A 26,345-nucleotide genomic window follows, 5' to 3' on the forward strand; every position below is an offset into this window, starting at 1 on the left:
CATTATCTTTCTTTATGGATTTGTTGTTTAAAGAAGGGTAGTGGAAACCTTGCTGGTTAATAGGCATATAGCTTTACTCCACGTTTTTGGTCTTTCTGTGGAATTGGGATATATACAATTGTGAGGAAGTGATCAAGGTTTGTTCAGTGTCTCCAGAAATTATATCTTAAGATTTATGACACTAGAGAATTAAAATTTGAATATGAATGTGCTTTCTTATAAATATGCATTCATTGGAGACTTTGATAGCTGCTGCATTTAAAAATGGATTACTGTATTTTGCCATGTATAATGCACAGTTTGGGCACGAATTTTTGATAGAAAAATAAGGATGTGCATTATACCTGGGTATAATGATCACATACCATGGGTATAATAATGGGGAAAATAATCTCATGTATAATGTGCACAAAAATGTGGCTACATTATACGGGGCAAAATATGGTAATATGAGAATTACAGAATCAGAGAACGTCTGAGCTGGAAAGGGCCTTACAAATGAAGCGCTCGCGGAGTGGGAGACTGTCCAAGAATGGATGCAGTTCTAGGCCATGCCAGTTCTGAGCCTAGTGAGTCAGATCAAAGCTGTTTCAACTAGGAAAGGACCTAAACTTCCTAGAGTAGCAGACAAAACTGAGTCACTGTGGAAGTAATCTCAGGGCATGAAGAAAACAGAAATCAGAAAATTGGAACATCCTTTATGTCCTCTTATTTTAAAAAGTGGGGACAAAGCCTATTTTTTTTAAATTGTGTTTGTAAATTATTTATATTTGATTTCTGGGTATGATCTTTTAACTTATTTTTATTTAAAAATCTTTATACACATATACAATATATTGTATATATTTTTATATATACAATATAAATATATATTTTTTGCTTATTATCTAGAATCTGTGACAGTTTGAAGGGCTGATGAGTACTCTTATCATCGAAGCATTCTATGGAGGGTCCCATAAACAGCTCGTGGACCTTCTCCGAGAAGAGTTGGAAAACTGTGTTCTTTATACTCTTCCTGCAAAGAAGTGGCATTGGAGAGCACGGACATCAGCTTTATACTTCTCTCAGAATATTCCCATCAGTGAGCATTACAGGTAATTAGAGCTGAGGCTGCATCTTCAGCCTGTTGTTTGTTTTTTTTCCTCACCTGAGGACATTTTTTCATTGCTTTTGGGGTACGGTGTGGGGGTTGGAGAGAGAGAAAGAGAAAAAGAGAAAGTGAAGTATCGATGTGAGAAATATCAATTGATTGCCTCTCATAGGCTCCCCAACCAGGGGGGCTCGAACATGCAACCCAGTGTGTGCCCTGATTGTAATCGAACCGCAAACATTTGAGTTACAGGACAATGCTCCATCAGCTGAGCCACACTGGCCAGGGCTTCAGCCTGTTTTTAATGTACCTGTATAAGGATGTTGCTTCTCTGTTGATATGTATGAGATTTTCTTCAACTATGGAATTGGTCAGTATGACTGGTCAGTACAGACAGCAGAGCAGCAGAGTACGTTATACTCTGAGGACTACAGATTGATAGAAAAGTAACCTTATTTATTTGTTTGTTTATTTTAAAATATTTCTTGATGTCCTTTTAAAAAAATTGTTTTTTGTTTAGGTTTTGTTTATGTATTTTTTGAGAGAGAGGAAGAGAGGGAGAAAAACATTGGTAGTTGCTTCTCCCATGCCCCCACCTGGGGACCTGGCCTGCGTCATAGGCATGTGCCCTAACCAGGAATTGAACCAGCAGCCTTTTGGATCATGGGCTGGTGCTCACTGCACTGAGCTATACCAGCCAAACAGTGACTACGTCTAGAACCTACATGTCTTTTCTCATTTGTCTTATGATTTTATCACAGGCACAAGTATGGGTACGGATGACACTTTTTGGCCTGAGAGAGTTGATCTTGGGCCTGTTGGGTTTTTTTTCTTTTCTTTTTTTTTCTCTTTTGGTTCCATAACCGCCAACACCTATTTTAGTGAGTATGCTGTTTTAGTTTATCATGCCTGCTCTATAGTAGGAACTAACATTTTAAAGATGGATATGACCAAAGTCTGTGCCCTTACAGGATTTAAAGACTATTGAGATAGAGATAGACATGTGCATGCAATGAGAGTACGAAAAATACAGAAGTTGTTTTTTTACCATGGCAAACTAGAGGTGGCTTTATATAGTTGGCAAACTTTGCTTAATCTTGAAGGATGGGTAGATTTGGGGGACACAGACCTCACTTACGAATTCTGGTTTGTTATGAAGTGGGAACTAGGGGCATCTATTAGAAAGTCTTATGGGACACATTAAAAAGATGGATGAGAAATACTGATTAGAGTTTTAGGAGGAAAATGTAGAATGAACATGTAGAATGTTCCCCCTCGAACATTTATACCTCTTTATTCTCTTTTTTAATGTACTGCCAAGTGTCTCCTGATTGGTGAACAGTGGAAGATTTCGCTGCCGTGGTTTATATATCTGAGGTTCTTGCCATTCTGGGTAGGACTGCATAGGTTTAGGCAGGAGTGGGGAGTACCAGGCTGATAACTAATGGAGTTAGGGCAGACAGGTTGTTAGAGAAAAAGGGCACCTGGCGAACTGCAGTGCCCACCTTGGCTTCAGTCACTGTACCTATATGCTGCTTGCAAGGTGGAGCAGTCACAAGGGAGACAGGAGCTTGAAATTTAAATATAGTTGCTGTTTTTTGTAGTAATGTGGGGAATTCAGAGAATAACCCTTTTGGTGAATGAAAACCATTCATCATCTTTGAGAACTCAGATTGTCAGGTAGAATAGAAGTGAGCACTCACGTCACATTGCTTGGGGTTTTAAAGGTAAATGCCATTTTGGGGTATATTGAAAATTTCGTAACTTTTCTAACCTCAACTGCATTTTTCCTTACATGATTTAACATTTTGTATTCTGACATTGCTAAGTGAATATTGTTGATTCACTAAGAGTATGAGGAATCTCAATGAATGTATCAATATAAAAGTTTAAAGACAGTGATAAGACTATTGCTGTGTTAAAGTCTGTTTATAGTTGCTTTCACATCTCCTTTGTTTCCACTGCACCAGTGGTATTTTACAAGTGGTCAAATAGTCTGGTTGAGTTTATGGCATATTTTCATTTAATGTTACCATTTGATAAAATAAATTTCTACAGTAATTCAAACATTGAAATGAACCATTGCTATATCTCTCTGCCATTAGATTTCATTTTGATTATGCAGTTTTTCAGGGTGAAATGGTTGTATGACAACTATATGTGTGTGGATAGCATGCAAACAAACCCTTCTTTGCCCATGGCTTTCCCACACGCTTTTAGGCCTGAAGCATTTGAGGTTAATGACCATATTGCTCTTTGAAGCTGTTTTATTTGGGAAGTAGTTTTCTGAAAGATCGAGATGTAACATTTTACACGTTCACAGCCAGAACCTCCAGGTCTGGTGTCTGTGATCTTTCAAGGACAGCCACGTGAGCCATGTAGTTACCTATATTAATCTAATCAGACTTCATAAAGGACCTGCCTCAGCAGCTTAACTTACAGTCATAGTTGGCCAGTGGTGACATGTGCTCTTTACCAAACAACTTTTCTGAATACTTTTGGACAAATAGTTGCATCTTGAAAACTTATGCTAAGTTAAAAATATGTTCATGCAATCGTACATTGAAGTGCAAGAATAAACTTTTATTACACCAGATAAATCTGATCTCTGTAGAGACTTTTAAAGATATGAAGAGTTTTTATTTTCTCTTGTATATTTTCTCTTATTTTCTCTCTTCCTCTTTGTATATTTGGAAAATGAAATCACCAAAATTCATAAAGAGAAAATGAACAAGCACCAATACTGCCTGCTATGCAAAGTCACTGAGAACAAGTAGGAATGTGTCTGATGAGGAAGATGTTGAATAGAGGTGCATGCTATTTGACAACTTCTGTACATGTAGTTACTGTTATGAGCTTGTTATCTGGCAAATATTTTGTTACTAAAAGGATAAATGCCTCAGCTTAATTCATTATTGGATTCTAGTTTATCTTGACAGCTGAGAGGATACACCACAAGTCACATTTTGGGCTGTGTAAAATGTTGTTAGAGATTGTAAAACCTCCAGAAATTATTTTTTCAAAAGTAGTCAGTAATTATTATAAGTTTTAGGTAATATGAAAGCTTTGCCTTCTGGAAACTTCACAAAATATAGCAAAATGTTTTTGAAGATGTACCTTAAATTTGTGTTCTGAGATGTATGAGTCATTTGTCCCAGGATTCAGCCTTTCTGTTTTATTAAAATACATCTAGACTATGCATTAAAGACATTTTTCTTTTTGCAGTATCTATACTGAACTGAAAGAATCACTGTTACTTAAAATCGTTTTTCACTCTCAGATGCTTACAGTTCTATGTTCACTCCATCTGAGATAGTGTGGCATCTACTGATCATTGACCACTTAACAGTTCTTTGCTGTTAGAAAATCACAGTGTTCTTTGGGGTGGCTAAGTACCCAGCCCCTGGGAGTAAAGCAGAATTGACTTAAGTGCATCTTAATGATTCTGTTGCTGCCAAATTTTCCCACCTTTTCTTACAGCTAGGAATAGTCAGTCTGTCAGTAGGTTTTGGCAAATTTGATTTAAGTGTATGACTTGGGTGTTCTTCCAACGAAGTTTTTTTGTTTTGTTTTTGCTTATGGAAGGAGAAAGCCATCTCTCCTTTCTGCATCTGGATGTGCTTGTGATGTCAGCAACCATGAGGTGAAAAGATGAGGATAAAATGCCTGGGCTGCCAAAAATGGCTGATGGAAGGCCAGGAAAAGCCTGGAGTAGACTTCTGTTTTGAGCAATACAGCCACCTAGTCACCTGAAAATCCTGTGTTCTAAAACATATACAAATGCTCTGTAAAACGTGAGATTTTCTTTTAAGTCCATAGTTGAATTGAACAAAGTAAGAGGGGATCTAAAGAGAGATCTGGAAATTAGAGTGGGAAGCTGGCTTTGAAGCTGTGGTTGCCTAATTTTCATAAAAGGAGCTGGTTATATTACATTCTTGAAATGAAATATTGTTTTGCTCTAACCTGAATTAAGAAGCTTTTACTGTTCTCTTTCTCTCTCTCTTTTAAATACTTACCTGAGGATATACTTAGAGAGGAAGGGAGAGAGAGAGAAACAAAAAGAGAGAGAGGGAAGTATTGATGTTAGAAACATCAATCAGTTGCCTCTGGAATGTTCCCTGACCAGGGATCGAATGCACAACCTTTGCTGTACTGGAGAACACTTCATCCAACTGAGCCACCTGGTCAAGGCTTTCATTGTACACTTATGAGAACTTGTCCAAGACATACTAAGTCACGGAAAATAAAGTGCTAAGCAGTATTATTTATTAGGTGCTACCTTTGGTACAAAGAAAGGAGGTTAGAAGAACAAAACAACAACAGAAGTTGTTGGAAATGAGTGAAAATGGTTGCCTGAGGTCCAATGTAGCAGGAACTGTCCCCACTCCCCTTCCCTTTCCCTGTGCCCTGGCCAGCCTCCTGCTGCCAGGATCCGCATCAGGCTGTGAGCAGCTCTCCACAAGTGGTTCTCGCCCTTCTGATGAAATCATTCTGAAGTGTGTGCAGCAGAGAAATCATTAACAGATTCCTAAAAAAAGCCTCCAAGTCAGGAAATGCAGGAGCATGATTCTAAATAACTCATAGGCCACAGAAGAAATCATAATGGATACTAAAAAATAGAACTGAATCATAATGAACATATTGTGTATCACAAAGTGGGTTGCATCTAAAGTGACAGTCACAGCCACATCATCTTTAATAACTCTATTTTTATTTTTTTATTGTGATGAGCAGGGCCCCTCTTACTTGAATCTAGGAGTAGTTCTGGGAAGAAAACTGTAAGAAAAGTAAAAGTGAAATTGAAAGGCCATTTCTAATTGAAATGAGCAAACTCAAAGTAGTTATTTTGAAATAATAAAATAGATACCCACAGGCATGATTGATTTTTATAAAAAGCCCAATTAATTTTTATTTTATTTTATATTTTTTATCCTCATCCAGAGACAATACTTATTGATTTCAGAGAGATGGGAATGGAAGGAGAAAGAAAGGGAGAGAAACCTCCGTGTAAGAAAGAAACATGGGGCGGTTTCCTCTTGCACATTCCCTGACCAGGGACCAAACCCACAACCTGTGCATGTGCCCTGACCAGGGCTCGAACCCAGGACCTTTTGGTTGATCGAAAGATGCTCCAACCAACTGATCCACCACTGGCCAGGGCAAGGTGCAATTAATTTTTAGAATGAAAAAATATAGCTACATGTAAAGCAGAGATTAATAGAAAGGAGGAAATGCTCTTAATAGTTCCATGTTAACACCTTTGAAAACTTAAACAAAATGGGTAATTTCTCAGAAAACCATAACTTACAAAACTTCAGTTAAAATGAAATAGAAAACTTAAATGGAACTATACTCATTAAAGATGTGGATGCATTAGCTAAAAATCTTCCACTAAAAGACAGAGGCTGGTTTACTGCACCAGTGAAGCTCTACCTCTGTCCCAGCTTGTGTTGCTTGAGATTGATTTGGTGTTTCATGCTTCAGTTTTCTGTTTCTTGTAGCCATACAAGTCCTAATACATGTCGATTATCATTGTGATACCTACCCCTTACCCCTGACCTTTTTTTTTCAAATGTCCAAGGAAGGGTGAGGAAAGCAAGTAGTTGGATAGAAAATGAAGGGAATGAAAGTTCATTTGGCTCAAGTAATGCATAAAGTGAAATTAGAGCTTAAGGTGGTTTTTGATTGTTGGTAATTGTATTATGATTTGCCATTTTCTTTAATGGTGCCATGACTTTGGCTTTTCTTTAAACAGATTCTTTTTTTAAGGAATGTGTGATTTTTTTCCCTTAAATGAGCTATCCCTTATGAAACATTGAATGTAACTTTCTTTGGGAAAATGAATATTTTCAGTTGATGTGAATTGCCTATGTGTGTTCGTTGTTTGTACCTAGCCATTATGAAAAAAGTTATGGCTAAATTAGTACATTATAGATAAATTAATAAGGAAGGTAGTAATCTCTCAAATAATTCTTTTGTAAATTAGTAATTTAATTACTTTGCTTGGTAGTTATATCTTATTTTGAATTGTACTTATTAAAGATATAACCTTCTGAATAATACTTCAATAACAAAACATCTTTTCATTAAAATATACTTTTTTGAATAATTTAATATATTTTAATTATGAAAACACTTTTTTATTAGTGTGCATCATAGCTGACAGTATAAAAGTATATGATGATTTAAGAAGTTGTAGCTAAGTGAAGTGTTAGGCTTACCTAGAGCAGTCATTTTACATCTCTGTAGTAAACAGAATAAAATTTAATGGGATTAAATAATAGTAATAACAGCTAAACATATCAAACTCTTACCATGTGGTAGACATTCTGCAATCCTGGAAGTTAGATATTGTTTTTCTGGTTCAACAGAGGAGGAACCCGAGGCTTAGAAAGTTAAGTTACTTGCACTGGGTCACACAGCTAGCTGGTGGTCAATATGTAATTTGAGCTCAAGTCTGGCCACCTGCAAGGTCCATGTACTGTTCATTCTTTTTTTAAAATTGATTTTATTGAGACAACATTGGTTAATAAAATTATGTAGGATTCAGGTGTACAGTTCCTATAATACATCATCTGTATACAGTATTGTGTGTTCACCACACCAAGTCAAGTCTCCTTTCATCACCATTTATCCCCACTTTTCTCTCTTCTTCTTCCCCCAACCCCCCTTTCCCTCTGTAATTACCATGATGTTGTCTGTGTCGATGAATTTTTTATTAACCTGTTCTCTTTTTTACCCAGTCCCCCAAACCCTTCCTTTTTGACATGTCAGTCTATTCTCTTTGTCTATGAGTCTGTTTCTATTTCACCTATTTATTTTGTTTATTAGATTCCACATGAAATCATATGGTATTTGTCCTTCTCTGGCTAGCTTATTCTACTTAGTACAACACTTTCCAGGTCCATTTATGCTGTCTCAAAGAGTAAAATTTCCTTCTTTTTTATGGCCCCAGTAGTATTCCATTGTGTACATGTACCAGGGCTTTTTTTATCCACTCAACTACCTATGGGCACTTGGGCTGATTCCAAATCTTGGTTATTGTAAATAATGCTGCTATGAACATAGGAGTGAGGTGCATATAGTCTTTTTAATTTATGTTTTGGGTTTTTTCAGCTGTATTCTCAGAAATGGGTTCCAAGGCTGTTCCATTTTTAAATTTTTGAGGAAACTCCATACTTCTTTGCACAGTGGTTTCACCAATCTGCATTCTTACCAACAGTGTATGAGGGTCCCATTTTTCTCTACATCCTCACCAGTATTTGTTGCTTGTTGATTTATTAATGATGGCCATTCTGACAGGTGTGAGGTGATATATTATTATGGTTTAAATTTGCATTTCCCAGATGAGCATCCTTTCATATGTCTGTCAGCCATCTGTAAGTCCTCTTTGAAGAAGTATCTATTCAGGTTCTTTGCCCATTTTTAAAATAGGATTGTTTGTTATTGTTTTGATTTTTGCATTTTTTTGGTGTTGAGTTGTATAATTTCTTTATAAATTTTACATATTAACCCTTAATCAGATGTATCATTGGCAAGTATGTTCTCCCACTTGGTGAGTTGTCTTTTGATTTTGTTGATGGTTTCCTTTCCTGTGCAAAAACTTTTAAGTTGGAGGCAGTCCCATTTGTTTATTTTTTGTTTGTTTCCCTTGCCCAAGGAAACATATCAGAAAAAATATTGCCACAAGATATGTCCATGATCTTACTGCCTATGTTTTCTTCTAGGATTTTTATGGTTTTGAGTTTTACATTTAAGACTATTCCATTTTGAGTTTATTCTTGTGTATGGTGTAAGAAGGTGGTCTAATTTCTTTTTTTGCACATATCTGTCCAGTTTCTCAAATACCATTTATTGAATAGACTGTCTTTACCCCATTTTATGTTCTTGCCTCCTTTGTAAAATATTAATTGACCATAAACACCTGCGTTTATTTCTGGGGTCTCTATTCTGTTCCTTGATCTGTATGTCTGTCTTTATGCCTGTACTGTGCTATTTTGATTACTACAGCCTTATAGTGTAGTTCGATATCAGGTAGTATGATTCCTCCAACTTTGTTCTTTTTTTCTCAAGATTGCTGTGGTTATTTGGGGTCTTTTGTAGTTTCATATAAATTTTTGGAATATTTTTTCTGGTTCTTAGAAATATGCCATTGGAATCTTGATAGGAACTGCATTAAATCTATAGATTGTTTTGGATAGTATGGACATTTTAATTCTGTTAATTCTTTTTACCCATGAACATGGTGTATGCTTTTACTTATTTCTGTCTTCTTGAGTTTCTTCTTCAGTGTTGTGTAATTTTCTGAGGACAGGTCTTTTATACACTTGGTTAAATTTATTCCCAGCTATTTTCTTTCCTTATTTTTTGATGCAGTTGTAAATGGGATTGTTTTCTCAGTTTCTTTTTTTTGGTAGTCATTATTGGTGCATAGAAATGCACCTGAAATCTGGACATTTATTTGTATCCTTTTGCTTTACTGAATTCTTTGATCAGTTCAAGTTATTTTTCTGATAGAATGTTTAGGGTTCTCTATGTATAGTATCATGTTATCTGCAAATAATGATAGTTTTGATTCTTCCTTTCTAATTTGGATGCTTTTCATTTCTTCTTCTTGTATGATCACTGTGGCTAGGACTTCCACTACTATGCTGAATAAGAGTGGTGAAAGTAGACAGCCCTGTCTCATTCTGATCTCAAGGGAAAGGGCTTTTAGATTTTGCCCATTGAGTATGATGTCAGCTGTGGGTTGTTCATTCTCTTTAAGTCCATATACCATTGGTTCTTTTCAAGCCCATGCTCATAACCACTATTCTATCTTATACTCTGTTTAGAGGGGTAAATAAATTAGGTAAATTAGACCTAAGTACTTCTTGAATAAAATATACTACCAGATTTTACTATTAGAAGTGGGTGTGGTACTTTTCAGAGTCTTGAGAAGTATCAGTTTTTGAATCTTATTGTAGGCTGAAGGCTGCAAACCAGGAGCTTTTCTAGATTTGTCAATCTGTGATTTTCTCATTTTCCCTCAACACATTTCCCTAGTTTTCATCCATGGAAGTCACAATTTATTTGAATTTTCTTCGTTTGAGTTTTTAAATTAAAATCCAAGTAAAATACTACATATGACATTTAAAAAATCATTTGGTAGACTCATGAATACACAAATAACATTCTTTGTTTAGGATGTTCGGTACCTGCTCTTCCCAAATTATCCTCCAGCTGGTATGCTCTGAAGTTCTCTAGCTGGTTTATGAACTTGACTAGAGACAGCATTTTAGTACACCCCAGCTCACTTACTATTACCAGGTGTGTGCACTTGTTGGGGTTTGGGTGATGTTCTGACACTGTATAAATTACATTGTCAGTAGGTGCAATCTAGCATTCCATAGTCTCACCAGCATGTGACTGCTCCATTTATGAAAATTGGCTGAGTTTCCCCATGGCTGTTGCCCAGCCAACCAGATTCCCTGTCCTATACTTCCTAATTGTGGGATTCTCATTTGGTTTGTTTTCCTACCAATCTGCTCAACTGTCTACACAGAGCACACAGCAGCTTTCCAGTATTTGTACAGGGCTTAGGGCTTTGTCCGCAATATTTCATTTCAGTGAAGTCTCCTCTGGTTGACTGTATTGTTCAGTGTAGCCATGTGGACTTTATTTTGAAAACATAGCTAACCACAACAGTATAGAAATAGAATAATACTGCAAACCCAGTAACTAACCACTCAGTCTGTCTCTTTCCTCTCTCTCACTTTCTTCCCTTTCACATATTCACATGAATAACTAACCTTTACATGACCCTAATAAACTCTTCATTGCAAAACTGGACATAACCCTGTTACTGTGCTTCCTAAAGGCTGGTTTCCAGACGTTGTCCCTTCCACTTTGTGTTTCTTTGTCAGTGCTCTCAAGAAGTTAAATTTTCCAGTTGTAGGAAGAAAAAAGTTTTCTTATTATGAAGTTTGTGGTTTATTTTCACAAGTTGCTAATTCAAAAGTGTTTGAATAGTTAGTAGCAATCACTGTGAACTCACTGCTTCCAAGGCATTAAGCATGGCTGTGCAACTTCTAGTGTATGTTTTCAATATTCCTTCTAGCATATTTAAAAAATAAAATATCACACTTTAGATTCCCGAGTAATGGTTCATAGGGATACAGGACATTATTTCTAACAGACTTTGTACCTTAAAGTCCTCTAGGGTAAATCTCCCATATATTTACCCTTTGAAATTTGCCAACTGTATTTTAAAAGACACACTGGATTTTTAATACACTTTTACAGAGGAGAGAAAATCATTATTTTTAATGAAGGGAATGGAAAAGACATAAAACCCCTAAACAACCCCAAAATGGATGCAAATATATTATTGAATAAAAGAGCTCTGGCTATAGAGTAAGGACCTTCGTAGTTTGGCTTTTAGATGTAACATACTTATTTTTGACGTAATCAAAACTATAAGTCTGATCTTAGAGTGCTTCTAATCTAGTTATTTTTAGGTGTTGAGTATCTTCCGCAAGGTTTGTCTCCATAGCCTGGAAAAAACCTTTAGGAAATGAAAGGTATTTTTATTGTACTTCCATTCCCCTACATTTATTTCTTTGTTTATTTGAAAAAAAATTCTGCTTTTATTAAGGGCTTAGTCAATGAAAATGTGTTTGCTTTTGGAGCTATGTAGGGTATGCATGGTGTTAGTGTTTGGCCGACTGTCTGTAGGGCCACTAAAGCTAGCGTGCAGATCATCTGCTACCCTTTCCTTTTTTGAAGTCTCCACTCTTAGAGAAAGTCTTCAGGCTTGCCTATTGCCCAGGGGTCAGATTTGGTCTCCTAGCTGCCTTTGGACACATTGGCTTGCCCATTAAATGACTAATTCTTGTTCATTTTTCCTTTCTTTATACTCCTCTGTGGTTCATTCCCATGACAGACCAGCTGGTCCCCTGACCAGCCAGCCCACGGAGATAACTGCAGGTGGGAGGCAGGGGCTGAATCAGGCCGAGTGCTCACAAAAAAGCATTCATGTCCCTCTCTTCCTTCTGTCTTTCCAAAGAACATAGTCCTGTATTCTAGCGAGTTTTTTTTTCCTGTAAACAGTCTTTCCTATATTTCTCTTTGTTCACTATCTCTTACTGATAACAAAAATTTAACAGTTCCCCCGCCTGCCTCCTTTTTAGGAGAAATTCTTGGTGGTTGACTGGTAGAGAAAGGGCTGGGGGGGTGGTGAGATGGTTTGGCCTAACACCCCCCCCCCCCCATCTTTTAGCTCTCTACTAAGCCCATTTCCTGTTCTCTTTCATCAACAGTTATTAAGAGCTTGTATTTTGAGAGCCAGCTTTACCAATTTATGGCCCAACTTTACCAACTTGGACATACGGTGTAAGCATTTAGTAAATTCTTTGTTGATTGAAATAAAGCTTTATGCTTATAACCGTTTGCTAATATATATAGCCTTGATTGAAAACCATCAGTGACTTCCCATTGCATATGTAAAAAGCCAGATTACATACAGGGTTTGCTGCACCCTGCCTGCTTTTGCAACCTCGTCTCTCACTCCATTCATCTCATTAATCTGCTGCAGTAGTGGCATTGGCCTTGTTCCCTCTGAAATATCTAGCTCTTTCCTGCTCCAGGTCCTTTTGCTACTTGCTGCTCCCTCAGCTGGCAACAGCAACTCCCACCTCCTCCCCAACCCCTTTGCTTATTTCTTCCCATTCTTTAAGTCTCAGCTAAACTTTCACCTTCCCAGAGAGTCCCTCCCTGACCACCCCATCTAAAACAAATCCTCTATTTCAGCATCCTCTATGATCCCTTGTAATAACATATAATTTGTAATTATTTTGCTTGCTTGATTTATTTTCCTTTTTATTATACTATCAGTTCCACAATGAGAAGGGCCACGTTTGTCATTTACCATTTTTTATCCCTAGTACCTAGTATGCTGCCTAGTAGATAGTAGCTGCTGAGTGAGTATGGTTAAGTGAATGATTTCTTATCTGTGGGTGTGAAATGCAAACAAAATATGGTTGCAATAGATTTTGCTAATTTGCTTGCTTTTTTTCTGCATGAGCACTACTAGTAGTCTATATTGGGATATTATCTCTTATACACAAAAACTGCGCAGAAACTTTTAAAGTCCTGTGTTACTCAATTTTATGGGATTAAACTAAAGAATTCCATACTTATTTTTATGGGTTATATTAATCATACTGTGAAATCAGTCATCCTCCATTATGTAAATTTTGATAAGAGAATAAAATTTTCTGGAATTTCCCCTGTATAAAAGTGTTTCTAGAAAAAAAGTTCCTAATTTAGGAAACTTTATGGAACCTAGAATATACTTGTGATATTTTGTAAAATTTCACAATTGTATTTTAAGGCTTTTTAGTTTTAGCAGTAGCCACCCACGAGCAGCGGCCTTTTAATTTATGGTGCAGAAGCTATAGGAGAAATGAGAAATTAGAGCTTGGCTCAAAGAGATATTTTGTTTGGATTCTACATTTAAGCTTTTTTAAATTTTTAATGTTTTTAGATAGACATTCTTTGTTTTGGTCACAAACACCACTAGTTGCCATTGTTTTATCCTAATTGGTTTTTTGCATTTATGTTACTTAACTAGCTCATTTAGGGCTTTGTGTTTGTAGCTTCTTGTTTAGAATCTGTCCAAGAATGAATCTTCAAATGATGTTTAATAAAATATATTTAAATGTACGTATACATAAAAAGAGTTTACTAAAAGAATATGTAACTTGTGTTTGTAAGAAAACACAGGGGAAATCAGCAGTCTTGAGTTCTAATCTCTGCTCTGCTATAAATTAATTGTTTGGCCTTGGAAAAGTCACTTTTTAACCTAGAGTCTTAATATTTTTCATCTGTAACTGAAGGTTTTGATTTCATTTATTGAACTCTATGATGTCGTGAACAAGAAGTTAACATCAAAATTTAAGGAATCCTAACATAAAAGACAAATTGGTTCTCTTATTCATCTTTATCAACTACTGCTTATTTTAATACAGGAATTATTTCTTTGTTTATTTTGTATAGCTCTTTGCATATTTAGCTTTTATTTTTACAGTTAGAGACTTTTGGAGAATATTTTTTTTTCCAGTAGGGCTTCTATCTTTTAAGTTGCTTTGATCTGACTTACTGTTTGGATCTCTTGTTTCAGCCTTAGCATTTCATGATTATTTGCCTTTCAAAGAGAAGGTGTTGACCTTCATGTTAGCCATCTGTGTCTACAGGGCATGGGACATGAGGCATGTACCCTGAATCCTGAAGATGCTGCTGTAGAACTCACATAGACGAGTCAATACTGCAGAGAGAGCAGCATTTCCTAAAGAAGTACTGAGAGAAGAGTATAATTCTCATTCCGGAAAAATTCTGGGGTAGGCCTGAGAGGATGTTAGCGATTGTGATAGATGGAGAGAAAATTGAAGAGTGATGTAGGAGAACGAAGTGCTGTGAACAAAGGTGTTAATTATGTTGAAAATCTCAAAAATCTTGGTTTAGCATGACCATATTCTGAGCTTGGGGGAGTCCTGGGATATTAGGTTGGGATGATAAGGCAGATTTTGTCTAGTTCATATACAGCTTTGAATTCAAAGGTAAGAACTTGGGGAGCTTTTACTTTGAAGGCTCTATTACTGAGGACCCTATTAATTGCATATGGTAGAAATCTAATTCAAAATCACTTAAACATAAAGGAAGATGTATTGCATCATATAACTGAAGGTTCCAGAGCAGTTGACTTCAGGCAAAGTTGGCTCCAGTGGTTCAGTGATATCATTAAGCCTTCTGATTTCTTGATCAACTTTCCTTCGGTTTGGCTGTATTCTGGAGCAGGCTCTCTCCAGATGGATCTCTCTCAGAGCTAAGTTTACATCCCAACTGCCTAGTTACCCTGCCTGAGAGAGAGTACCTCTCTCTTGGCAGGTCTAACAAAAGTTCCAGAATGATGAAAAAGAACTCTTTTAAAATGTGTGGCCTTCGAAAGTGTTGCTGGGGTAAAAGGCATCTAAAATAAAGATTGGTCAGGCCTGGGTCATGTGACCACTTTGGAATCAGGAAGTGAAGTCAAGCCCATCCAAACCATATGAACTGAATGCAAGAGAGCAATAGGAAAATTACTTTTCTGTCATTTGAAGAAGGGAAAATAATGTTTTATAGGCAAACATGAGAGGGAGGTAAGGAAAATTGTACATAGGATGATTATTACAGCAATCTGGGCTGGAGACCATGGGTGAGGGTAGAGATGGTCATTGGATTCTAAACATCTAATGAAGAAATAGATTCTGAATGAGAACAATGATTGTAGAAATGGAAAATAGTAAAGAACTAGCACTGTGAATGAAATTTGTGTTGTTTGCTTTTGTCTAGGAGCTGAACTGAAATTTTCCTTTGTCTTGTCTATGAGAAAAGAAATTGGGTTACAAATTAATTTAGTTAAAATCACAGTGTTATAATTATTTTTAAAAAGAGTTATACCATTGTAAATCATTCATGTTTACCCACTAAAATTGGATCAGTGGGTTTATTTTGGCAGCATTTTCAATACTCCACGTACTTAAATGTAGCAAAACTTATTTTTCTTTAAAAACGCAATGTAACACTGCCTCTTTTCTCTATTTAGATAAAATTTATAGTATACACACACACTGTGCATGTATGTTTATGTATACACACAATTAATAAATGAATTATTACCTGGTATTACCTTCTGAAACTTATCTTCCTCTGTAAAAAATCATCAGACATTAAGTGTACCTGTAGAGTTATTATATTATGTTATGTCCCAAAGTGAAAATAAAGCTTGGGCTGCCCCTCTGCATAGTATCCAGTTCAGAAAAGCCCATCTCTTCCTTGATGGTCTGGACTAAGAAGGCATACATTTGAAGAACATACACTGTGTGCCAGATGTAAATGATAAAAGGTGAATAGGGCAGTATGCTTTAGGAACTAAGCTGCTTCTTGTGGATACAGTCCCTCCCTCCCTCCCTCCCTCCCTTCCTTCCTTCCTTCCTTTTTTCTTTCTTTTTAGTATTTGGACAATGTTCTCTTGAGTCAGCATTTCTAAAGCAATCATGTATGTACAAATGTATTTCTAGGGAAATCCCCCACACTTGGTAACGTGTCTTTCACTATAGTGGGAGATCTCAAATGTAGGGGATTTTTAGCCCATAGTTTCTCTGTGTGTCCAGTTTTTATACTGTTACCTAACATGTACAAATGGTTTAAGTGGGTTCCAAGATTTTCAGAAAGTGAAAGTGGCTAAGACTGTGAACTAGTTTTTGCCATTGTTATATTTTCCTCTGTCATCAGCTTAAATACAATGAAAACAATTTCAATAACACTTACATTAAAGGCATGTGTTATTTGCATATTGCATGCATGACTGTAGTATTTCTATTACAGAGTTTCTTATTCAGATGCAGTGATACTTAGCTTTAATTTTGTAATATTGCTGAGAGTCTTTAATTTCTTTTAAAGGGAATTTAAAGCTTTTTAAAACAGAAAAAGATAGTTTGCTTTTATTTATTTTTTCTATACCATATATGAGGATTGCTGCCAAGAAACCCAGAAATAGCACAGTGTCAGGGATCCTTGACTCCTGCAGTTCATGGAAATGAAGTGATTATAACTCGGGCATTCATGAAGAGTGAGTAGTAGAACTATACAATCATTGTAATAGCAATATTCTTAATTTTTTAAGTGTTCAAAGATGTTTGATGACATTCACATTTTACTTGCAGCATTTTTAGGAAAAGTAAGAGAAGCAGAGGTTAAGAACTGAAGTCTTGGTCTGAAATTTGAGTATTGCTTAATATACATGTAAGCAGAATTTATGTGAGGAATCATTTTCTTTGTCTGATTTTGGTATTTAAAACTGGGAGTAGAAGGAAGAAGACATACATACTCATACACACAAGAAGTAGAAACAGTGGCAATTATAGAATCAAAATACCTGAAAACATTCAGGGTTTTGGAAACATAGTCTTAATATTTGTCTTCTTTCAATCAGTTTTATTTTAGATAAAATGCTGGCAGAAGTAGTGATCCACTTGAACAGTGTTAAGTTTTCTTTATTTTTTTCCATGGAAAAAAGCTCCCAGAAAACTTGTTCTGTAATATGTTCAGCATGTATATGTTTTACATCTATTAACTAGTATTAAAAATGCAGTTCCTAATTAGATGTCTGATTCTGAGAAGAGTTGTGGTAAGTAGCAGCCTCTTCGAATTATTGAAAAAGAAAGTTTTGATGAATAGGGTTTTTCTTTTTTGCTGTTGCATCGTTCTGCTCTCTCTGGATCCAGAAATTAAAGAATTTGCACTATTATTGTTTCATAACTATTATGTTTCAGCATTTATCCTGGATATTATCTTTTTTTTAATAAACCCTTAAGATGTTAATTATATCAAAACTTGGAAAATTCAAGATAGTTGCATATGACCTGTTTATATTATAGCAAAAACTTAATAATTTTGTTATTGTTTAAGGGTTTAGGCTTTAGATGGGCATAGTTATAAGCTTGATATGTCTTAAGATTTGCAAATATTGTAGGAAAGCTCTAAAGTAATATGTTGTAGCCTAGTATGGCATTTTTGTTCTACATTTTTACAATGTAGGGAGGAAAGGGGAAATCCTTTCTCTCCAGATTTATCTGTATGAGTCACCCAAAGTCTTCCTTATAATAGAGCGTATGAAATGGTACCGTATGAATCAATATTTCCATATTTGCAATTTAGAGTATTCAGGTTGAAGTCATCAGTGTTCATCTGCATTTCTGTTTCACTTTTCAGTTTTTCATACAACTTTTTTTTTTTTTTTTTTTCAGAAAATAAGCACATCTAACCAAGAATGACTTCTGTTTTTCATAGACATGGAATGCCAATTCCTCTCCCACTTACTCTGTTTTACTGACTAATGTGGTAATTGTTCACAGCTCCAAACCATGTACTAGGCACATAGGTACTGACTGATTCTGACTTACAAAATTTGTACACACAGTGTGAATTCTTTGTGTTTGGGTATTCCTGTCCTTCACCTATTAGACATGTTTGGTAGTCAGTTGAGGGAGTAAGAAAGAACACGGACTAGAAATCAGGAAAACTGAGCTCAATCCCAGGTCAGCCCCTTACCTGTAGAAGATTAGATCACTTTCATTTTGTATCTTCATCTCCAAAATGATGGAAACAAAAAAATAATACCCTTCTCCAGCCTTTAGTTTATTTTAAAATGTAAGTAGGAGAGATGACATGGATTAATATTTTTTATAAAAGCATAATGTTTAAAGAGTGTTTGGCACAAAGCCGTAGTACACTGCCACATTTGTTCTTCAGTACAGGTGGTTTATAGTGATAGAGTGGGAGGAAATAGTAGAGTGCAAAATCTTTGCAGATTTTTGGATCTCAACTTTATTTCAGTCCTGGTATCAATTTTGAATTATAGCTACATAGCAACAATCAAATATGCTAGTAGGTAGTGGTAATGAATTAAAATAGTGGTCATGTTTATTTCTATAGTTAGGAAAGTAAATTAATTATTCACTATTTATTCGTTTTTTAATTAACATTCATGTAATGACTCCTCTATTTTGTAAGGTACTTAGCTATGTACTTTATTTTGCACTGTGTGAAAGAATGCTGTTTATGAAGAGCTAAAGTGGGAAGTGGTTTAAATTGCACCCTTACCTAGTGAACACTAAAGTATTCTTCAAGAGAGAAAAAGGTGCACAGTTGTCTTATGGATCTGACAATAACTATTGCTTTTTATAGGAAAAGCATAATTTCATACCTATGATCAAGTGACTAATGTTCTAACACAAAATGTTTATTTCACATAAGTAGCATCATCTCTTTGTTTGAACACCAAGGAAAAGAATTATGTGAATGTCTGAACATGCAGAAATTTCTCACATTAATTTTAATAAAAGAATAACAGCTGAACATCATAAATGCCAAGAATATTAAGTTGATATAAAAGTTCTAATATATTTTCTTGAAGTTGATATGAATTTTAGTAAACATCATAAAAGTTTCTTATTTACATTAGAAAGGGCCATTTCAGGTCAGGTTGTGTCCTTGCCACCACATAGTGCAGATTAATTAGCTGGAATACAGTTTAAACATATTATAAATATTACTGAATGGTAAAAAATATTACTTTTGTATTGGTAGATAAAATTTTTGAAAATGCCTTATGTATATTAGCTTTGCATATTTTTCTGTAGATAAAGGCTTTCCTTATTATTTCTTTCAAAAATCTCCAAACGGATTTTTGCTGATGCTCCTCAGGGCTGAAGGTAAGCTGTGCTGTAGCAGAGTCGGAGAGGCATGTTTGACCACCATGTTTCCAGAGTGACACCAGCCTGCTCACTAAACTCGCTTCTTTTGATTGGTTGATTGATTTTCTCTTTTTTCCTTTTTTATTGTATTTTTTTCCATTACCATTTATTCCCCTTATACCTCCCTCCCCCTAATAATCACCACACTGTTGTCCATAAGTCCTTTTTCCTTTTTGCTCAATCCCTCCACCCCATAATATTCCTCCTAAGCCATAGCTGTCATCCTGTTCTCTATGAGTCTCTCTCTATTTTGCTGGTTAGTTCACTTTGTTCATTAAATTCCACATATGAGTGAGATCATATGGTATTTGTCTTTCTCTGACTGGCTTATTTCACTTACCATAATGTTTTCCAGTTCCATACATGCTGTTGCAAAGGGTAAAATTTTCTTCTTTTTCTTTTTCTTCCTCTTCATCTTTCTTCTTCTTCTCCTCCCCCTCCTCCTTCTTTAAATGGCTGAGTAGTGTTTCATTATGTAAATGTCCTATAGTCATTTTATCCATTCATCTACTAACGGACACTTAGGCTGTTTCCATATTGTGACAATTGTAAATAATGCTGCAACGAACATAGGGGTGCTTATGTTCTTTTGAATTAGTGTTTTGGGTTTCTTTGCACAGTGGCTGCACTAGTCTGCATTCCCACCAATAGTGCAAAAGGGTTCCCCTTTCTCCACATCCTCATCAACACTTGTTGTTTGTTGATTTGTTGATGACAGACAGCCATTTTGACTGGTGTGAGGTGATAATGTCATTGTGGTTTTGATTTGCATCTCTATGACGCCTAGTGATGTTGAGCATCATTTCATATGTCTGTGGGCCATCTATATGTCTTCTTTGGAGAAGTGTATATTTAGGTCCTTTGCCCATTTTGTAATTGGGTTGTTTGGGAGTTTTTTGGTGCTGAATTTTGTAGGTTTTTTATAAATTTTGGATGTTAACCCCTTATCAGATGTATAATTAGTGAATATTCTTCCATACAGTGGGTTGTCTGTCTATTTTGTTGATGATTTTCTTTGCTGTGCAAAAACTTTTTAGTTTGACGTAGTCGCATTTATTTATTTTTTGTTTTGTTTGCCTTGCCTAAGGAGATATATCAGACAAAATATTGCTATGAGCCATGTCTGAGATTTTACCACCCAGGTTTTCTTCTAGGATTTTTATGGTTTTGGGTCTAACATTTAAGTCTTTAACCCATTTTAAATTTATTCTTGTGTGTGTCATAATAAGGTGGTCTATTTTCATTTTTCTGCATGCATCTGTCCAATTTTTCCAACACCATTTATTGAATAAACTATTTTTAGCTCATTGTATGTGCCTGCGTTCTCTGTCAAATATTAATTGACTATAAAGGTGTGGGTTTATTTCTGGGTTGTCTATTGTGGTCCATTGATCTATGTGTCTATTTTTATGCAAGTACCGTGCTGTTTTGATTACTATAGCCTTATAGTATAGTCTGATATTACACAGCATGTGCCTTGGAACTTTTTTTGTCTTAAGATTGCTGTTGTTATTTGGGGCCTTTTGTGGTTCCATATAAGTTTTTGAAATATTTGTTATAGCTCTGTTAAATATGTCACTGGTATCTTGATAGGAATTGCACTGAATCTATTCATTGCTTTGGGTAGCATGGACATTTTACGGATTTTAAGTTTTTCTATCTATAAACATGGTATGTGCTTCCACTTATTTGTATTTTCTTCAATTTCTTTCTTATGTTACAATTTTCCTAGTATAGGTCTTTTACATACTCAGTTACATTTATTCCTAGATTTTTCTCCTTTTTGAAGCAATTGTGAATGGGATTATTTCTTAATTTCTCCTTCTAGTAGTTCATTATTGACATATACAGCTGATTTCTGGGTATTAATCTTGTATCCTGCCACTTTGCTGAATTCATTTATCAGTTTCAGTAGTTTCTCAGTGGAATCTTTGGGATTCTGTTGTGTACAGTATCATGTCATCTGCCAATTATGACAGTTCTACTTCTTCCTTTCCAATTTGAATGCCTTTTATTTATTCTTCTTGTCTGATTATTATGGTTAGGACTTTCAGTACTATGTTGAATAAGAGAGGTAAAAGCAGGCATCCCTGTCTTGTTTCCAGTCTTAAGGGGAAAATGCTTGTAGTTTTTGTCTGTTGAGTATGATGCTGTCAGTGGGTTTGACATTTATGGCCTTTATTATGCTTAGGTATGTTCCCTCTAATCACACTTCACTGAGAGTGGTTTTTTGTCTTTTTATTGTTCAGGTACAATTGTCTCCATTTTCCCCTCACCACTGCCCCCCCAGCCATCCCCAGCTGAGAGTTTTTATCATAAATGGGTGCTGGATTTTATCAAATACGTTTTCTAGATCTATTGATATGATCATGTGGTTTTTATCCTTCATTTTGTTTATGTGGTGAATCTTACTTATTGATTTGCAAATGTTGTACTAACCATACATTTCCAGAATAAATCCCACTTGTTCATGGTGAATGGTATTTTTGATATTTTGATCCAAATACATTTCTGTATTTGGTTTGTTAATATTCTGTTGAGGATTTTAGCATTTATATTCATCAGGGATATTGGCACATATATATATATATATATATATTGTGTGTGTGTGTGTGTGTGTGTGTGTGTGTCTTTATGTGGTTTGGGGATTAAGATAATGCTGTCCTCATAAAATGAGTTTAGGAGTCTTCCCTCCTCTTGGATTTTTTGGAATAGTTTGAGAAGGAGAGGTGTTCTTGGAATGTCTGGTAAAATTCACCTGTGAATTTTTGACTTGAATGAATGACCACATTATGGAAAATTTAAACATATACAAATGTAAAGGGAATAGGTAATGAACCTATTTACTGTTTAACAATTATAAATAAATGGCCAATTTTGTTCTATCTAAACTCTGCCTACCTCTTTCCTGATTCAGATTCTATTGAGGCACATTCCAGACATTCCATTTGTAACTCTTCATATGGTAATATCTGAAAAAAAAAGTCTTACAAAATAAAACAACTGTAACACCATTATCAATAAAATTTTATTTCCTTAATATCATTAAATTCTAACCTTAACATATTTTACTACATTCACTACAAAATAGGACCCTATTAGGTAATAAATTTACTCTATTTACTATAAAATAGCACCATGTTATGTAATGAAGAAAGGAGAAGGCATCTGCCAGGGTCCAGAGTATGCTTATAATGCTGTGTATCTATAAAAGCTGCTTTTTGTACACAGAGCTGAAGAATGGTGCTTTTTTCTTTTTTTAGAAATGGTTACTTGATGTTGGTTTAGTGGCTCTCTTAGTATCTTTAATGCTTTGTATTCACTTAGTTTCTAGTCCCACATTCTACACTGCATTGCCTTGTATAAGAGGTGCCCTCTGTATTTGTCCAGAACAAAGCCTGTGCCACTCTAGAGGGAGCCCTGCCTGTAAGTGGGCCCTGGGCTTTGACTTTTATATTTAAATATTTTTCAGATCTTTATAATGTGCAACTAGAGTTGAGAACGCTGGTCTAATGTATACTCTCAACTTAGTACAAACAATAGTATTATCTAATATACTTACCTTCACCAGTTCAAGATTGTAAGTATAAATATAACTCAGTAATTCTATTAGCTTTGTGTCACTTGTTGGGTATTTCCTTTCTTGTTGTTTTGTTACTTTTGAGGGATAATTATAGTAGTCTGAAACATTCTGTCCACATAAGAGTTGATTGAAGAGGTTAAATGTTTTTGCTAACTAAAGAAAACACAATTGGACAGATTGTTGTTTTGTATTAGTAATTTTAATTAACTTTTAATCAGAGCACAACATTTTTATTTGGAATTGTGCTATATTTTTCATTACCTGAGTGATTTAAACATTCAGGTAAATTTTTTGAATAGTTGATTATGTTTGATATATGAATGGGGCAGAGACAAGATATATAACAGTCCCCTGCAACATCATGAAGTTTAGAACTCTCAGTTCCTGTCTACACCTTACCTGTCCCTAAATCATGCCCACCCGCCCGTCCTCCCTCCTTCCTTCCCTCTTCTTTTCTTTTCTTTTCTTTTTTCTTTTCTTTTCTTTTCTTTTCTTTTCTTTTCTTTTCTTTTTTTCTTTTCTTTTCTTTTCTTTTCTTTTCTTTTCTTTTCTTTTCTTTTCTTTCTTTTCTCTTTCCTTTCCTTTTCTTTCTTTCTTTCTTTCTTTCTTTCTTTCTTTCTTTCTTTCTTTCTTTCTTTCTTTCTTTCTTTCTCTACATGTATGTATAGTTATCACATTTCCATTTGCAAAAGGGTTTAGTATAACGTCATTCTTTGTAGTCTTGCAGGGTACATTATTAGTATGTCAGATCTCACCTTCTAGGAAAGGAAATTGACATGTTCAGAAGTCAGATGGTTTCTCTATTTTCCAAAAGTAAATTAGTGTAGAGTTGGTTAAGATAATAGCCTGTTGTTTACCTTGTTCAAAAGCACTACTTTTCAATGTCATGAAAACTTAAATTTTTAAAAATACTAGATGTTAGCAGTCTTTTGGTCATGAAAACATAGTATTTCTGGGAGCTCTTCTATTAATTTTTTTTTCATTTGCCTGGCTATGTCTTGTATTAATGTGAACATCTGTATTAGTTTCCCAAGGCTTCTATAACGATGGGATTTATTCTTTCACAGTTCTTGAGACTAGATGTTTAAAATCAAGTGTCAGTGAGATTATGTTTCTTCTGAAGGCTCTAGGGAATAATCCTTCCTTACCTCTGCCCAGCTTCTGGTGGCTCCCTGCAGTCCTGGGCATTTCTTGGCTTGTAGCTGCACCACTACAATATCTGACTCTGTTGTCACATGACCTAACTTGTATATTTTATGTCCTTTCCTTTTTTTTTTTAAATCTTCACTTGAGGATATATCCATTAATGGTGGGGGGCAGGGAGAGAGAGAGACAGACAGACAGACAGACAACAATGTGGGAGAAATGTCAATCAGTTGCCTCCTGTACACACCCCGACTGGGGACCAAACTGGTAACCTAGGCATGTGCCCTGACTGGGAAACCAACCTGCTGCCTTTCAGTTTATGAGATGACACTCCAACCAACCAAGCCACACTGCCCAAGGCCTTTTCTCTTTTTATAAAAGCAGAAGTTACTGGATATAGAGCCCATACAATCTAATGTCCTCATCTTGATTATATCTGCAAAAACCATATTTCTAAATAAGGACACATTCATAAGCACCAAGGGTTAAGACCTGAATACATCTCTTTGGAACACACAGTTTAACTCACTACACCATCATTCTCGAGTTCACTATGTCATATGGTGCCTGCTTCTTTCTAGGCTTTCAGTAAATTTTTGTTAAATAAAGAACTGCCTAGTACCATCATGTACATACGATAAGCCAGAATATAGTCATTAATTCTGGAGCCAGAAGAAACAGAAAGAAATCATACAGCCCGTTCCTGCCATAAGAAAGTGTGATGTATTATCTTCAGTGTATCACTAAAGCAACAAAAAATTTTAGTGACTCTACTATAATTACATGTAATTGTTCATCTGGGTGGTATGGACAAAATCTTAATTATTTGTCTCCCATTGTAGAGTATTTTCTGATACTATTTTGTTTTTGTCTTATTAATTAGTGTTTCTGGATATTAATACCTGGCATCGAGATGATTTGACAGATGTTAACATAGTTAAGACTTCAGAGCCCTTTGAATCAAACTGCTGTCATTTCCATAGGTCTGTCACGGTTAAGTAAATTGTCAAAACCAGAGGTAGGCGATGAGATTTCTGGGTGGGACCTGAGGTCTTAGTATTGAATTCTGTAGTATGAATCTAATGTGGTGAATTCGATAGCACTTAGAAGACACTGATGTAAATCAGTAACAGGCTTGAAAATAGATACTGAAAGAATTTGAAATAATTTAAAGGCATAGGTAAGGAATGGCTTAATTAATCAATAAAATGTGCTCCTGGAGGCAAATGGAGAAAAACAGGCTCAAACATCAAGGGAAGCAGATCCAGTTTTGTTTTCCATCTACAAAGTCTGACTCTGGCATTGTTAAGAACTGTAATGGGGAATTTGAAGAGGAATGAACTCTACCCTCCTCATTCAAAACAAAATGAAAACAGAACCCACACAAGTCCACTTATTAGTTTAGTTTTACCTGGAAAATTCCAGTTTTCCAGATCCTTATGTTTGCATACTTCTTTCTTCAGTTTACATCAATGCTTCCTCCTTAGAATGCAACCTTAAATTGATTTTAAAAAGAGAGACTTCCACCTGCTCCAATCACCGTTGCTGAAATCCTTGAATCCATGGCTCCTCAGTGCCTGGCTTTTATATCTGTTTTCTGTGAAATGGGATATGATGTAAATGGTGGCTTTCAAATCTCTGTCCTTCAGATTAGAACATAGTTTTCATACATCAGACTTCCTGTAGATAGTTCAAGGTTTTGTGTCTCCAGTGAGACACACATGAGGGACTTCTTAGCTCTGAATGAGCCTCAAGTCTCAGCTGATGTGAATACTTCTTGTTGAATAGGTTCTATGATGGACTTTGCTTACTGGTTGCTCTGGCAAATTTAGGCTGCCTGCCTTCCATTTGTATGTAACTCTATAGCTTTTCTACAATCTTTCTTACGCCTATGGCCTTCACTTTTGATAAATTTTATTCTAAAATATAATCTAACCTCTTTTCTCCCATAGGCTCTTACAACCTATCAAAAAACAAAAAGCAAACAAACAAAATAAATAATTAAGCCTTGTTTGTTAGTGCCTTTACTATACATACTTGGAGAGGAAGACACTTGGCAATTACAAAGTCTTTAAAGGTGCCTCTTCTTACTGCCTCCAGTCGGAATTTCTTAACACCAACCAATGTTTAAAATTTCAAGGCAGTGGCTCTGGGGACATCAGACGAAATCATGATCATTAGCACTGTTTCT

General features: G+C 35.6%; 1 protein-coding gene across 16 annotated transcripts in view; it reads left to right on the top strand.

Annotated features, from left to right (window-relative positions):
* The window catches only part of GTDC1 (glycosyltransferase like domain containing 1), a 388,750-nt gene that overhangs the window by 137,858 nt on the left and 224,547 nt on the right, over nucleotides 1-26,345 (top strand). For 15 of the 16 annotated variants that reach the window (XM_036023527.1, XM_036023526.1, XM_036023525.1 and 12 more), the window contains one exon: nucleotides 892-1,094. The exons of the other annotated variant lie outside the window; for it this stretch is intronic. In XM_036023527.1, the coding sequence (XP_035879420.1) occupies nucleotides 916-1,094 (179 nt within the window). In that variant the 5' untranslated portion in view covers nucleotides 892-915. The remainder of the gene's footprint in view (nucleotides 1-891; nucleotides 1,095-26,345) is intronic. 16 annotated transcript variants of the gene reach the window in all.

The sequence above is a fragment of the Phyllostomus discolor genome, chromosome 4, assembly GCF_004126475.2.
Source record: "Phyllostomus discolor isolate MPI-MPIP mPhyDis1 chromosome 4, mPhyDis1.pri.v3, whole genome shotgun sequence".
Classification (NCBI taxonomy): domain Eukaryota; kingdom Metazoa; phylum Chordata; class Mammalia; order Chiroptera; family Phyllostomidae; genus Phyllostomus; species Phyllostomus discolor.